Source organism: Sarcophilus harrisii, chromosome 1, assembly GCF_902635505.1.
Source record: "Sarcophilus harrisii chromosome 1, mSarHar1.11, whole genome shotgun sequence".
Classification (NCBI taxonomy): Eukaryota; Metazoa; Chordata; class Mammalia; order Dasyuromorphia; family Dasyuridae; genus Sarcophilus; species Sarcophilus harrisii.
In genome coordinates, this window is record NC_045426.1 from 80821486 (window position 1) to 80833700 (window position 12215).

The window sequence follows — 12215 nt, forward strand, 5'->3', positions numbered from 1 at the left end:
TGGCCAGCAGCCACCTGTTCTTGGTCACATGGGAGGCAGGGGCGAAGGTTGCTATTTCAATACACCTTCTCCCACTTCTGGTCATTCAATTTAAAATTCATTTTTCTTTTTAGTGGTCTAAAGTGTCATGTCTATACATATAGTATGTTGCCCTATTTTATATTTGTTTTCCCTTGAAGTTTGATTATGAAGCAAAATGCATATATTTGACTATGTAGAATGCCGAATATTTTAACCATCTCAAACTTGCTGCAATAATTGAAAATAGGAGGGTAGTTAAAGGGAATCTTGACTAAAATCTCCCTTTCTTTCTTATTGATAACTGCCAAATCCTTTGAAATATCTATTGTATTTGTCCCTTATTTTATTTTCCCTTAGTTTAGATCTTCATTCACTTATACCTGAATGTTTGTGATTATCTTATAACTCATTTCCCTGCATTTATACTCGCTCTCTAATCCATCTAACCCTTCTCATACATCACTGTCATCATTAGATTTTCTCATTCGTCTGCTTCAGTGACTGACACTGTCTATAGGATCCAGAATGAATTTCTTCTCCTTCTGCCCTTGTTTGGCATTTAAGGCTCTCCTCAGCCTGTCCTGAACTCATCTTTCCGGTCATATGGCCTACTCCTTCTCTAGGTATGTATTCTCCTTTGATCCTAAGAGTAAAGAGTCTGACTTGAATTTTCTTCTTCCTAGTGCACAGTGCTGTGGTAAATGCCCTTTCCTTTCACCCATCTGGAAACTACCTGATCACAGCTTCCAGTGATTCAACATTGAAGATTCTAGACTTGATGGAAGGCAGGTTGCTATATACTCTTCATGGTCATCTGGTGAGTTCAATAAACAAACAGTTCAATGTCTCTAGATTCAGGGCCTATTAAAAATGAGTCCAGATTTAAAATAACCACAAGCATCAGGACACAACATGGAAAAACATTTTCTCTGGCATGATTCTTTTTCCTTCTGTTGAATGGCATGGAGTGGCATCTTGGAGAGAAAAGAATTAGAGGAAATTTGAGGATGTGGACTGGAAGCCCTGAGAGAGCCTGTGGATCAGCCAGTGGATCAGGGGCAGAAAGATTTTCTGATGAAGGGCTTGGGGGAGGCAGGGTCTGAGAAACAGCAAAGACTAAGGGATGTCTTCTGACTTTATACAGAAACAATACAGGAAATACCCCTCTATCCTAGTGAGAAACCTTAGTTATATTGAAAAGCCACAATAGATAGAATGTAGGAAGTAGAGTCCGGAAAACTTTGGTTTGGCAATATAATTATAGTTGTCAATCTTTGTCTGCGCAACGAAGATTATTCTAGATAGATGTAGACCTTGGCTCATAGGGCTGCAGAGAGGTTAACATGAAGGAAAGTGTGTGAAGTGCTTGGTAAACTTGGAAGGTGGTGGCAGTAGCAGCGGTGGTGGTGGTGGTAGGTGGCGATGATGGTGGTGGTGTTCCAGTTTGAATATCCTTGGAGAATGCTGCGCCTTTGCTGCTGCCTCTGAGCTTTATTATTATCTTGCCCTAACCAGCTATAATCCTTTATACATTCTGTTTTCTGTCCTTATTTTCTGAGAGAATAGAAATCCATGCTTTTTAGGACATTTATTCTGGGCCTTGTGAGGCAAATCATTCAGAAATCTTTTTTTTAACTTTGCTTTTTTTTGTTCTTCACCAAATTCTCTCTCAAGTTGAACTGCACAAGTTACTTCCTGCTCTTTGAGGGCCCCCAAGTACTCTGTCCAAAACACCTTCTGATTATGAACTTTCTATAGGTGCCAGGATGATTTGTTGCCTGGTGAATTTGCTTCCAAAGAAAAGGTTCCTGAGTGAATAGGATGTCTACCTCCATGTCTTTTTTATGTGTTAATATTGTAATTACTATATAGGGATACTTGGCAGCCTGGTCTAGTAGGAAAAAACCCTGGTTTTGGTTCAAGTTCTGGGGCTGTCACTTGTTAGTTGTATATTTTGGATATGAAATATGCTTCCTGAGCCTCTACTGCACAGGGAGCCTCTCTGAGCCTTAGTTTCCTTTGTTGATAAAATGGAGATGGAAAATGAGTTATAAGATAATCACAAACATTCAGGTATAAGTGAATGAAGATCTAAACTAAGGGAAAATAAAATAAGGGACAAATACAATAGATATTTCAAAGGATTTGGCAGTTATCAATAAGAAAGGGAGATTTTAGTCAAGATTCCCTTTAACTACCCTCCTATTTTCAATTATTGCAGCAAGTTTGAGATGGTTAAAATATTCAGCATTCTACATAGTCAAATATATGCATTTTGCTTCATAATTAACTTAAGGGGAAAACAAATTCAAGTCAGACTCTTTACTCTTAGGATCAGAGGAGAATATATACCTAGAGAAGGAGTAGGCCATATGACTGGAAAGATTAGTTCAGGACAGGCTGAGGAGAGGCTTAAATGCCAAACAAGGGCGGAGGGAGAAGAAATTCATTCTGGATCCTATAGACAGTGTCAGTCACTGAAGCAGATGAATGAGAAAATCTAATGATGACAGTGATGTATGAGAAGGGTTAGATGGATTAGATTTGTCTGCTTTGTGGGGATGTTGGTATGAAATTCAGTGGCTATAAAACAGTCAGTGACTGTAAAGCGCTGTATGGATAAAACTGCCCTTATCATTCCTCAGCTACAGCTCTCCTTGCATGATCTCTTCCCTTTCCTCTCACTTTGTGTCATAGCCAATTGGCTGTGGGCTCCAAGGCTCAGCATTTCATTACTTCTTTTCCAGTGAAAGAACCTTGGATGAAGCAGGCTTTCCATGCCTGGGTCTTGCCTAGAGCTATCTCAGGCCCCCTGCTGTCAGACCATGAGGATAGCAGGTAGCCTCTTGCTGCTTCCGTTCAGTGTTCTTTGGGAATCAGGAGAGCTTGTCTCCTACTGTCTGCTGAACTTTGGCTTTGGCTAGGCTGTGTCCCGGTGACACTTGAAACAATAGAACATCTAGGTAACCTGGGAGACAGTAGCTTATATGTTGGAAAGAAATAGACATTAAAAAGGGGGTTGGGATCAACATCTGTGTAACTTATGGTAGCTTCAGCCTTTTTAAAGGGATAGTTCTTTCAGTCTTAAGCATTTCTTTTTATTGGTGGCAATATGGTAGAGTGACAAGAGCACTATACTCTCAGATTCAAATCTAGTTCTAGCTAGGTGATTCTTGTTGATATACCTAGTTTGTCTCAGACTCAGTTTGCTTATTTGGAAAAGGAATATCACCATTCTTGGGTTGCTAGTTTCACAGAGAGGGCCGTGTTAACTGGTATAATAGAAAGGCAGTCTACAAAGACTGCCTTATCAAGTACCTACCATGTGCCAGATATTCAACATTGGTGATACAAAAAGTCAAAAATAAACAGACTCTGTTATTAAGGAACTCACAGTCTAAAGAGAGAGACAACATGCAAACAACTATGTTTAAATAAGTTTTAAACAGAATAAATTGAGATAATCAGCAGAGGAAAGATACTAACATTGAGGAGGAATCAGAAAAGACTTTTTATAGAAGAGGATTTTAGCTGAACTTGAAGGAAGTCAAGAGATAGAAATGGGGAGGAAGGGGAAACATTCCAGACACAGGGATAGCTAGCCAGTGAAATGGTCAGGATCTGGAGAGGGAGTGTCCTAGGAGAGGAACAACAAGGAGGATCATGTCACTTCACTGCAGAGAGAAGTAAGATGTCAGAACATTGGAAAGGCAGGAGCAGGTCAGGTTTGAAGAGTTTTTTGTTTGATTCTGACCGTACTCCAAGACCATTGGAGTTTATTGAATGGTCAGATCTGTGCTTTAGAAAGATTGAGTGAAGTAGGGGAGAGATTTGAGTCTGGGAGACCAAATGGTGGTCTGTTGCAAGACTCAATGTGAAAAGATGAGAATCTAGGCCCAGGAGATGACAGTGTTGGAGAAGGAAAGGGGCAGGAAAGTCAGTTATGAGGAAGTGAGTGTGAAGAGTTGATTAACTTGATTTAGGGCCTGGTAAGTTTGTGTTACTTGATAGTAACAAGGAAGTCCAGAAGGGAAAGATTTTAGAGGAGAAGATAGGGAGTTCAGTTCTGGAAATGTTGAGTTTAAAGTGTCTGTGGATTACCCAGTTTGAGACATCCAACCGGGCAGCTGGCATATTGTGCACCTGAAAATGGATAAAACTGCCCTCATCATTCCTCAGCCACAGCTCTCCTTGCATGATCTCTTCCCTTTCCTCTCACTTTGTATCACAGCCAATTGGCTGTGGGCTCCAAGGCTCAGCATTTCATTACTTCTTTTCCAGTGCTTGGGTCTTGCCTAGAGCTATCTCAGGCCCCCTGCTGTCAGACCATGAGGATAGCAGGTAGCTTCTTGCTGCTGAGCTCAGCTCAGAGCTGAGGATCAACTGTTAAGTCTATGAGAATAGTGAACTCACCAGGTAATATAGTGCAGAGGGGCTGGGGCAATACCTTGGGGGACCCCGTGCCAGTGGCAATGGCCTGGATGAAGAGGCAGCAAAGGAGCCCTTGAACAGGTGGCAGAGAGTGTCAAGAACCCTAGTAGCCCCTGACTATGCAGTCAGAGGGTCTGGGCTGAAATCTTCATTCTTTTTTCTACCAGCTCAATGGCCCTGGGCAAACCACTTAATCTCTCTGAGTCTCAGAAATGGGCATTTATATAGCACATACTGTATGCCAGACACTGTACTAAGCATTTTAAGTCTTTGGATTTTCACAGCTACCCTGAGAGATATTTTTTAATATCCTCACTTTATAATTGAGGAAACTGAGGCAAATAGAGTTTATGTGACTGTCCAGGGTCACACACCTAGTAATTATCTGAAGTCAAATTTGAACCCACATCTTCCTGACTCCCTGCTGTGCCAAATAAAGGGGTTGGGCTAGATGGCCTCTAAGATCCCTTGCAGCTTTAAGTCTGTGATTCCATTTAAAGGCAAACTATTATTATGATCTTACCCCTGTTGTGGTAGCTCATTATGCTAAAAATAATGTGACACACCAATATGTGAATTTGGGAACAGGTGTGGCCTTGTTCCAATTGGAAAAAAAAAATCCCAAACCCAAAGAAAATTACTTATAAACCAGATCAATTAGAGGGCAGCTATTTGAGTTACAAAAGATTTCCTATTCCTTCTAGTTTTGCTTTAAGTAAGATTCTGCCAGAATGCTTTTAGAAATCCCCAATTCTCCCTGGCCTTCTGTTGTTCTGTAAGTCTTAGATACAGGGGGACTTTTTATGAAAAGTAGAAGAAAAATCTGGAAGGAGATCTGTTACATGTGGTTGGCAAAGCCTAGAAAGTACCACTTTGAAATGAGTGAAAATTTTAAGGAAGTTTTTAAAAATCACTTCTCTTTGAGCGATCACTAGCTTAGGTCAAAGAATTTGAGAGTAGATGTTTAGTGTAGCCTCTCCAGCCCTACCAGTAAGGGATCAGAAAGACTTGACTCAAAGTCCTTCACAGATGGATTGTCATTTCCCTTCAGGAGGGGCAGGCCATCCCTCCAGCTCTAGGGTCTCATGAGTTGCTCTTAATCTCACAGCTAAATTTGCTTCTTTGTGTTTCTACTTGGTGCTCTCATTTCTGCCTCCTCCTCTACATAAAAGCTCCTGTTAAATTAGTGAACTCAGTTCTGATAGGTATTGTCAATCTTCCCAATTGCCTTCAAAGTATTGAAGTCTCCTCTCTTTAAAAACTTTCAACAGACCCTGATATCCCTTCCAGTTTTTGTCTTGTTGCTGTTCCCTTTCTTAGCCATTCTTGAAAAAGTTGTTTTCACTGGTTGGTCTCACTTCTCACTCACTCTCTGGCTCTTGGTTTTATTCCTGAACTGCTGTCTCCAAAATTAGGGAGTGATTTCTTAATTGACACATCTGATGGACTTTCCTTTGTTGTCATCTCCCTTGACTTCGGCTGCTTTTGGCCTTCTGCACCTGAATATGTCCTGCTCTTTGGTGATTGTTTTCAGTCATAGACAATTCTCCATGACCCTACTGGAGATTTTCTTGGCAAAGAAACCAGAAGGGTTCTCCATTTCCTTTTTCATCTCCTTTTACAGGTGAAGAAAACTGAGGCAATTGGGGCGAAGTAGCGGTGGATTTGAACACAGAAAGAGTCTTCCTGATTCTAAGCCCGTTTCACCCACTGTTTCAGAGAGTTGCCCATTGGGTTTTTATGGCATTCTTCTTTTGGTTCACCTCTGGGATAACTGCTCTTTTTCTGGCTTTTCATTCAAATCTCAACTGTTACCTGTAGCTGCTATCCAAGATTTCATCTTGGGCTATCTTCTCTTTCCCCTCTCTTCCCTTTGTCTTGGTAATCCTGTGGTTTGAGCAATGACTATTCAGATGATTCTCCAGATCTGTACACTTCTCCTTAGTCTCTCCTGAACTTCAACACCACATTATCAGCTCTCTGCTGGACATCTCAAACTTGAAATCCCAGAAGCAGGTAAATGATGCCATATGCACAGAGCACTGGATATGGGATCAGGAAAACGGAATTCAAATCTGACCCCAGTCACTTGCTACTCTGTGAGCTTGGGCAAGTCACTTAGCTTCTGTCTACCTCAGTTTTTCATCTGTAAAATGTAGATAATAAAATGAATGAATGAAGTTCTTAAAGTGGTAGATAGATGTTAGCTGTTATTATTACTATCTACAGCTTAACATATCTAAAATTGAATTTATTATTTTCTCCTCTAAACTCTGTCTTCCAAACTTCTGTCAAAGGCATCACCATCCTTTTAGTACCTAAGCTTCACAATTTTAGGATTATCCTGTACTTAGCACGTTCACTCCCTTTATCCAGTTAGTTTCTATGTCTGGCTGCTTCTGCCTTTACATCTGCATTGACTCCTTCTCTCTACTCTCACAGCTGGCACCTTAATTCAAACTCTAGTCATTTCTTGCCTAGATTATGATAATAGCCTCCTAAATTTGTCTCTTGCCCATTTTACATAGATTAGTAATGTTCTTCTGGGCTATCGAGCACCTCTTTTTAGCACCTACAGTCCTATCCAACCTGATCTCAGCTTATCTTTCAAGCTTCCTAGGACATCACTCACATTCTGTGACCTAGATAAACTGGCTCCCGAACTGACCTTTAGGGTGTTTGTGCCTCTGCACTGGAAAAAGGCACAGCTCAGATGATGCCTTCTGGGTGAAGCCTTTCCTGGTCCTTCAAATGCAAGTGCTATCTCTCCCAAATTAACATGTATTTAATTGCTCTCTGTGTATTTATTGATTTTATATTTATGCTGTCTGTATTTTTACATGTATTTGTTATCTCCCTATGAAAATGTAATCTTATTGCTAGTAGAGAGTTTTATTCTTTGTACTGATATATTCCTAGTGCTTACCATAGCACTTGGTGCAAGTGCCTATATAGAATGTAGGCACAAATAAATGATTGTTGATTGATTGATTTCCCCTGAGACTTCTCTTCAGGTTCAACATCCACAGCTCCTTCAAGTGGTCCTCATAAATAGCAAGTTATAAGCCCTTCATCCTCATTGTGCTCCTGAATGTTCTATTTTATCTCTTGACTTCCTAAACTGTATTGCTGAGAACTCAAAACAGCGTATCAGATATGGTCTGCCAGTTACAGAATACCTCAGGAACTTCATAGAAACTATTTTTTTCTTTATGCAGCTGAAAGGTGCATTCTTTTGCTGACCATACTCTGTTGTGGTCCATTACTCCCCTTACTACTCCCCCCACCACAGTTTTTTCAGACAAACTGCTGTCTAACCATATCTTCCTCATTCTGTACTTAGAAAGGTGAATTTTTAAACCCAAGTATAAGAGTTCACATTTACTCCTGTTAAATTTCATCTTAGATTAAGTCTAGTGCTCTTCCTTACTTTTTCAGTCACAGAGAGACTGTGGCATGAAAAATAGAAAGCCAGCCTCAAAGACTGGAAAATCTCAGTTCACATTCTACCTTAGACACTTGCAGAGATGGTAATGATCTGCATTGATAGAGTGGATTTACTCATTTGGCATTCTCTACCAGAAGTGTCAGATCACCATTGGAAACAGTTTTGGTATCAGATTAAAATGTAATTTTTGCTGGCTGAAACCCTTTCCTGGCACTGTCTTCTTGTGCCCATTGATTTACATAGTTTCATTGTCTGTAAAGAATAATCATTCTTGCTATGTTATTTCTGTTGTCTCTTTCCTATCTTTAATCACTTGTTTGAATAGTTTAGAATTGTGTTGTTTCTATTGTGTTCCATATCTTTTTTTCTTCTAGTTTTTTTTTAACTTTTTTTAATTTTAACTTTTTTTTTATTTTAATAATGAGAAGTACATCATTACTGTGACAAGTTGGTGGTATCTTCTTAGACAAGTGATTCAGAGATAATTCCCATATCAATACATTTTTTTCTTTTCTGTTAAAATATTGCTGATTTCATTTTTTTGTGATGTTATTTGTTACTTTCCATATCAAATATCTACAAATTATTTTCTTAAAGAGAGTGTTCATAATATTCATCATATCCTACAAATTTCTGATCTCACCTTCCTTTTTTCCAGAGCTATGTTTTCCAATAAATTTCTTACTGTCATTACCTTTTTTTACTTTTGTATAAAGTGAATGAATATTATATTTATATAATTTGGAGGGTTTTTCTTATGTTCTTTGTGGAATTTCTCTACCTCTTCATTTATTCCTGATGTTGGCAGTTATTTTCATGGATGTATTTTTTGCAATACCTGCAATTTTTGCAATTTGAGATGACCAAAAATCCCCCAAATGTTTCTTGTTGCCTTTGGGTAGGTACATAATAAAAGCAACCCCATCAACTCCTTTCTTTGCATCTCCAAGGAATGTCTAGGTGATATCCTTCAATTTGTGGTCCAATTCTTTCTTCTGGTTTTATTTATAGCAAGAAGATCAAGATATGTCTCATATATAGTCATTGGACATGGATCTTTCTATTTAGACCACCAGTAGCCAAATCAAAGTTTCTAGACAATTGACAAATGGTGATTCTTAGCATCCTTTTTTCCCCCTCTTGTACCGCTTTGCTACTGCAATTGCAAAAATAGTGATGAAGAGGGCTAGGACTAGAAGCCATCCTGGGTGGGGGTTTTGTTGTTTTGTTTGTAGATTGCCAAGTTACCAATAAAAGGACTAAGAATGGCTCTTGAATACTGCATTGGACATCTCTCATCAAGTTGACGTCAAAATATTAATGACTGTCTTGAATCTTGTCATTCAACTAGCAATTTTGAACCCATCTAATTGTCTATTCTGTGTAATTTCTAAATTTTTTTTTTCCTACAGAATAACAAGGTACTTTGTCAAATGTTTTGATAAAATTTAGGAAAACTATAGTAGTTTCCACCAGTTTAGTAACTCAATAAAGGAAATGAGATCTGTGAGACATGACCAGTTCTTCCTCTCTTGGGAATACTTTTTTTTTGGGGTAAAGATTCACTAAATTTCTCTTACCATTGTAGACACTTTCCAGAAATCAGAATTTGGGCTCACTGTTCTATAATCTGTAGACTTTTATTATTGCCCCCCCCCCTTTTTTTTTTTTTTTTAAATTGGGACATTTGTCCCTTTTGGTCCTGTAATATATCTCCTGGGCTCCAAGATCTTTTAGGTATTCCTGAGAGTGGCCCAGCTATCTTATTCCCTGAAGAAAAAAGGAAACTTCCCTGGGACTTCCTTGGGAATTAAGGGACCCAGAGGCCTAGGATCTGGGCACTTTAAGAGTTTGAGGAAGTCATTAAAAGGAACCTAATGGAAAGTTCCATCACCTACCCTTCAGTTCAGCCTTCTCCTTTGAAACCAATGATGGAGTGGAGATGCATAGAGGCTTAGGGACTTCACTAAGGTCACCCAGGATATGAACATATACCAGAAGCAGGATTTGGACTAAGGTCTTTTGGTTCCAGAGCAGTGTAGAACCTTTGTGACCCTTTAACTTAGTAATTGGATATGACTTAAACATTAGCATCTTTGTCTCTTTCTGCCTGTTTGTGATCATCACTAGAGAAATGGAAGAGCCATAACTGCTGCAGGGTTCCCAGCAGATTTTCAGGTTGTTTTCTTCACAACAATGTTGTGAGGGAGGAACATAATAAAGTATAATGAGATGTCGCTTGCCCAAAGTCACACAGCACCAGTAAGTGTGGGAACTAAATTGGAACCCATATTAGATTCCATATCTAGTGTCTTCTCTCTCCAACCCTTCCTCCTCCTACCCCCAAATATATACTGTTCTGCTTCTGTGTAACCCAAATGAGAAGTATTGGGAGTGAGTTGGAGACTGTTTCTGGGTTTTTGTAGTTTTTCCTTTTCCTCAGGTCATGGTTGAATTCGACTTGGCATATTTCATGAAGTGTCCTATGGCTAAAGGTGAGCCCAGGCTGCACAATGAAGTCTGTAACATGAATTCTAAAGGAAGAGTGGCTGAGTTTGCCAATTCCTAGGCTCTGAGGCTAGCCCTAAAAATTAAGAAGTCAGCTCAGAATTGCAAATGACTTTTTGTTTTTATTTTTTACTTCTATCTTCTCAAAACAACATCTTCTTGCTCTTAAAAAAAAATAAAATAAAAGACAGATTGCCACTAAGATTGGTCATGGCACTTGAGCTAGTTTTGAATAGGCTTGGTATTGGTATTTACTGCTGGCAGTAGTTGAAAGTTTTTCAGTCCCTGGAGGGGTTCTTGAAATAGTCAGCTATGACTCATTGTTTGGGTAGCTGTATTGAAAAGGATCATGGATGAGGAAGAATTGTTGTGTGGAGAGACAGGAATTATGATAATGGAGAGAGAAAGAGCACCATCTCCTCCAAGTATAGAATTCTTTTGTACTTATAATGATGGAGCCTGCAGATTCTGGTATGAGAGCCTAGAAGACAAGAAAATATTCTCATAATGGGAGTGGATTAGGAAATTTAGGTAAAATGAGTCAAAATAGAGGAATTTAAGTCAGCTAGATGGCACAGTGGATAATAGAGAATTGGATTTTGGAATCAAGAAGACGAGTTCTAATTATATTTCAGATATTTGCTTGCGGTATGACTGTGGCAAGTGACTACTCCCAATCTATTTTATCATTTATAATATGAAGAGGTTGGATTTAATGTCTCTTTCAAATCTAAGTCTATCATCTTTTTTTTTTTTTTTTTTTTTTTATTTAATAGCCTTTAATTTACAGGATATATATACATGGGTAACTTTACAGCATTAACAATTGCCAAACCTCTTGTTCCAATTTTTCACCTCTTACCCCACCCCCCCCACCCCCTCCCCTAAATGGCAGGATGACCAGTAGATGTTAAATATATTAAAATATAACTTAGATACACAATAAGTATACATGACCACAACATTATTTTGCTGTACAGAAAGAATCAGACTCTGAATTATTGTACAATTAGCTTGTGAAGGAAATCAAAGATGCAGGTGTGCATAAATATAGGGACTGGGAATTCAATGTAGTGGTTTTTAGTCATCTCCCAGAGTTCTTTTTCTGGGTATAGCTAGTTCAGTTCATTACTGCTCCATTAGAAATGATTTGGTTGATCTCGTTGCTGAGGATGGCCTGATCCATCAGGACTGGTCATCATCTAGTATTGTTGTTGAAGTATATAATGATCTCCTGGTCCTGCTCATTTCACTTAGCATCAGTTCGTGTAAGTCTCTCCAGGCCTTTCTGAAATCATCCTGTTGGTCATTTCTTACAGAACAGTAATATTCCATAATTTTCATATACCACAATTTATTCAGCCATTCTCCAACTGATGGACATCCATTCAGTTTCCAGTTTCTAGCCACTACAAAAAGGGCTGCCACAAACATTCGTGCACATACAGGTCCCTTTCCCTTCTTTATAATCTCTTTGGGATATAATCCCAGTAGTAACACTGCTGGATCAAAGGGTATGCACAGTTTGATAACTTTTTGAGCATAGTTCCAAACTACTCTCCAAAATGGTTGGATTCGTTCACAACTCCACCAACAATGAATCAATGTCCCAGTTTTCCCACATCCCCTCCAACAATCATCATTATTTTTTCCTGTCATCTTAGCCAATCTGACAGGTGTGTAGTGGTATCTTAGAGTTGTCTTAATTTGCATTTCTCTGATTAATAATGACTTGGAGCATCTTTTCATATGACTAGAAATAGTTTCAATTTCTTCATCTGAGAATTGTCTGTTCATATCCTTTGAC

At 39.0% G+C, this 12215-nt stretch overlaps 1 protein-coding gene across 4 annotated transcripts in view; it reads left to right on the forward strand.

Moving 5' to 3' along the window:
- The window catches only part of POC1A (POC1 centriolar protein A), a 164215-nt gene that overhangs the window by 35909 nt on the left and 116091 nt on the right, over positions 1–12215 (forward strand). For all 4 annotated transcript variants that reach the window (XR_004232803.1, XM_031958241.1, XM_031958223.1 and 1 more), the window contains exon 7: positions 705–838. Coding sequence is in view for 3 of the 4 variants with exons in the window: in XM_031958241.1 (XP_031814101.1) it covers positions 705–838 (134 nt within the window). In the remaining variant the exon portion in view is untranslated. The remainder of the gene's footprint in view (positions 1–704; positions 839–12215) is intronic.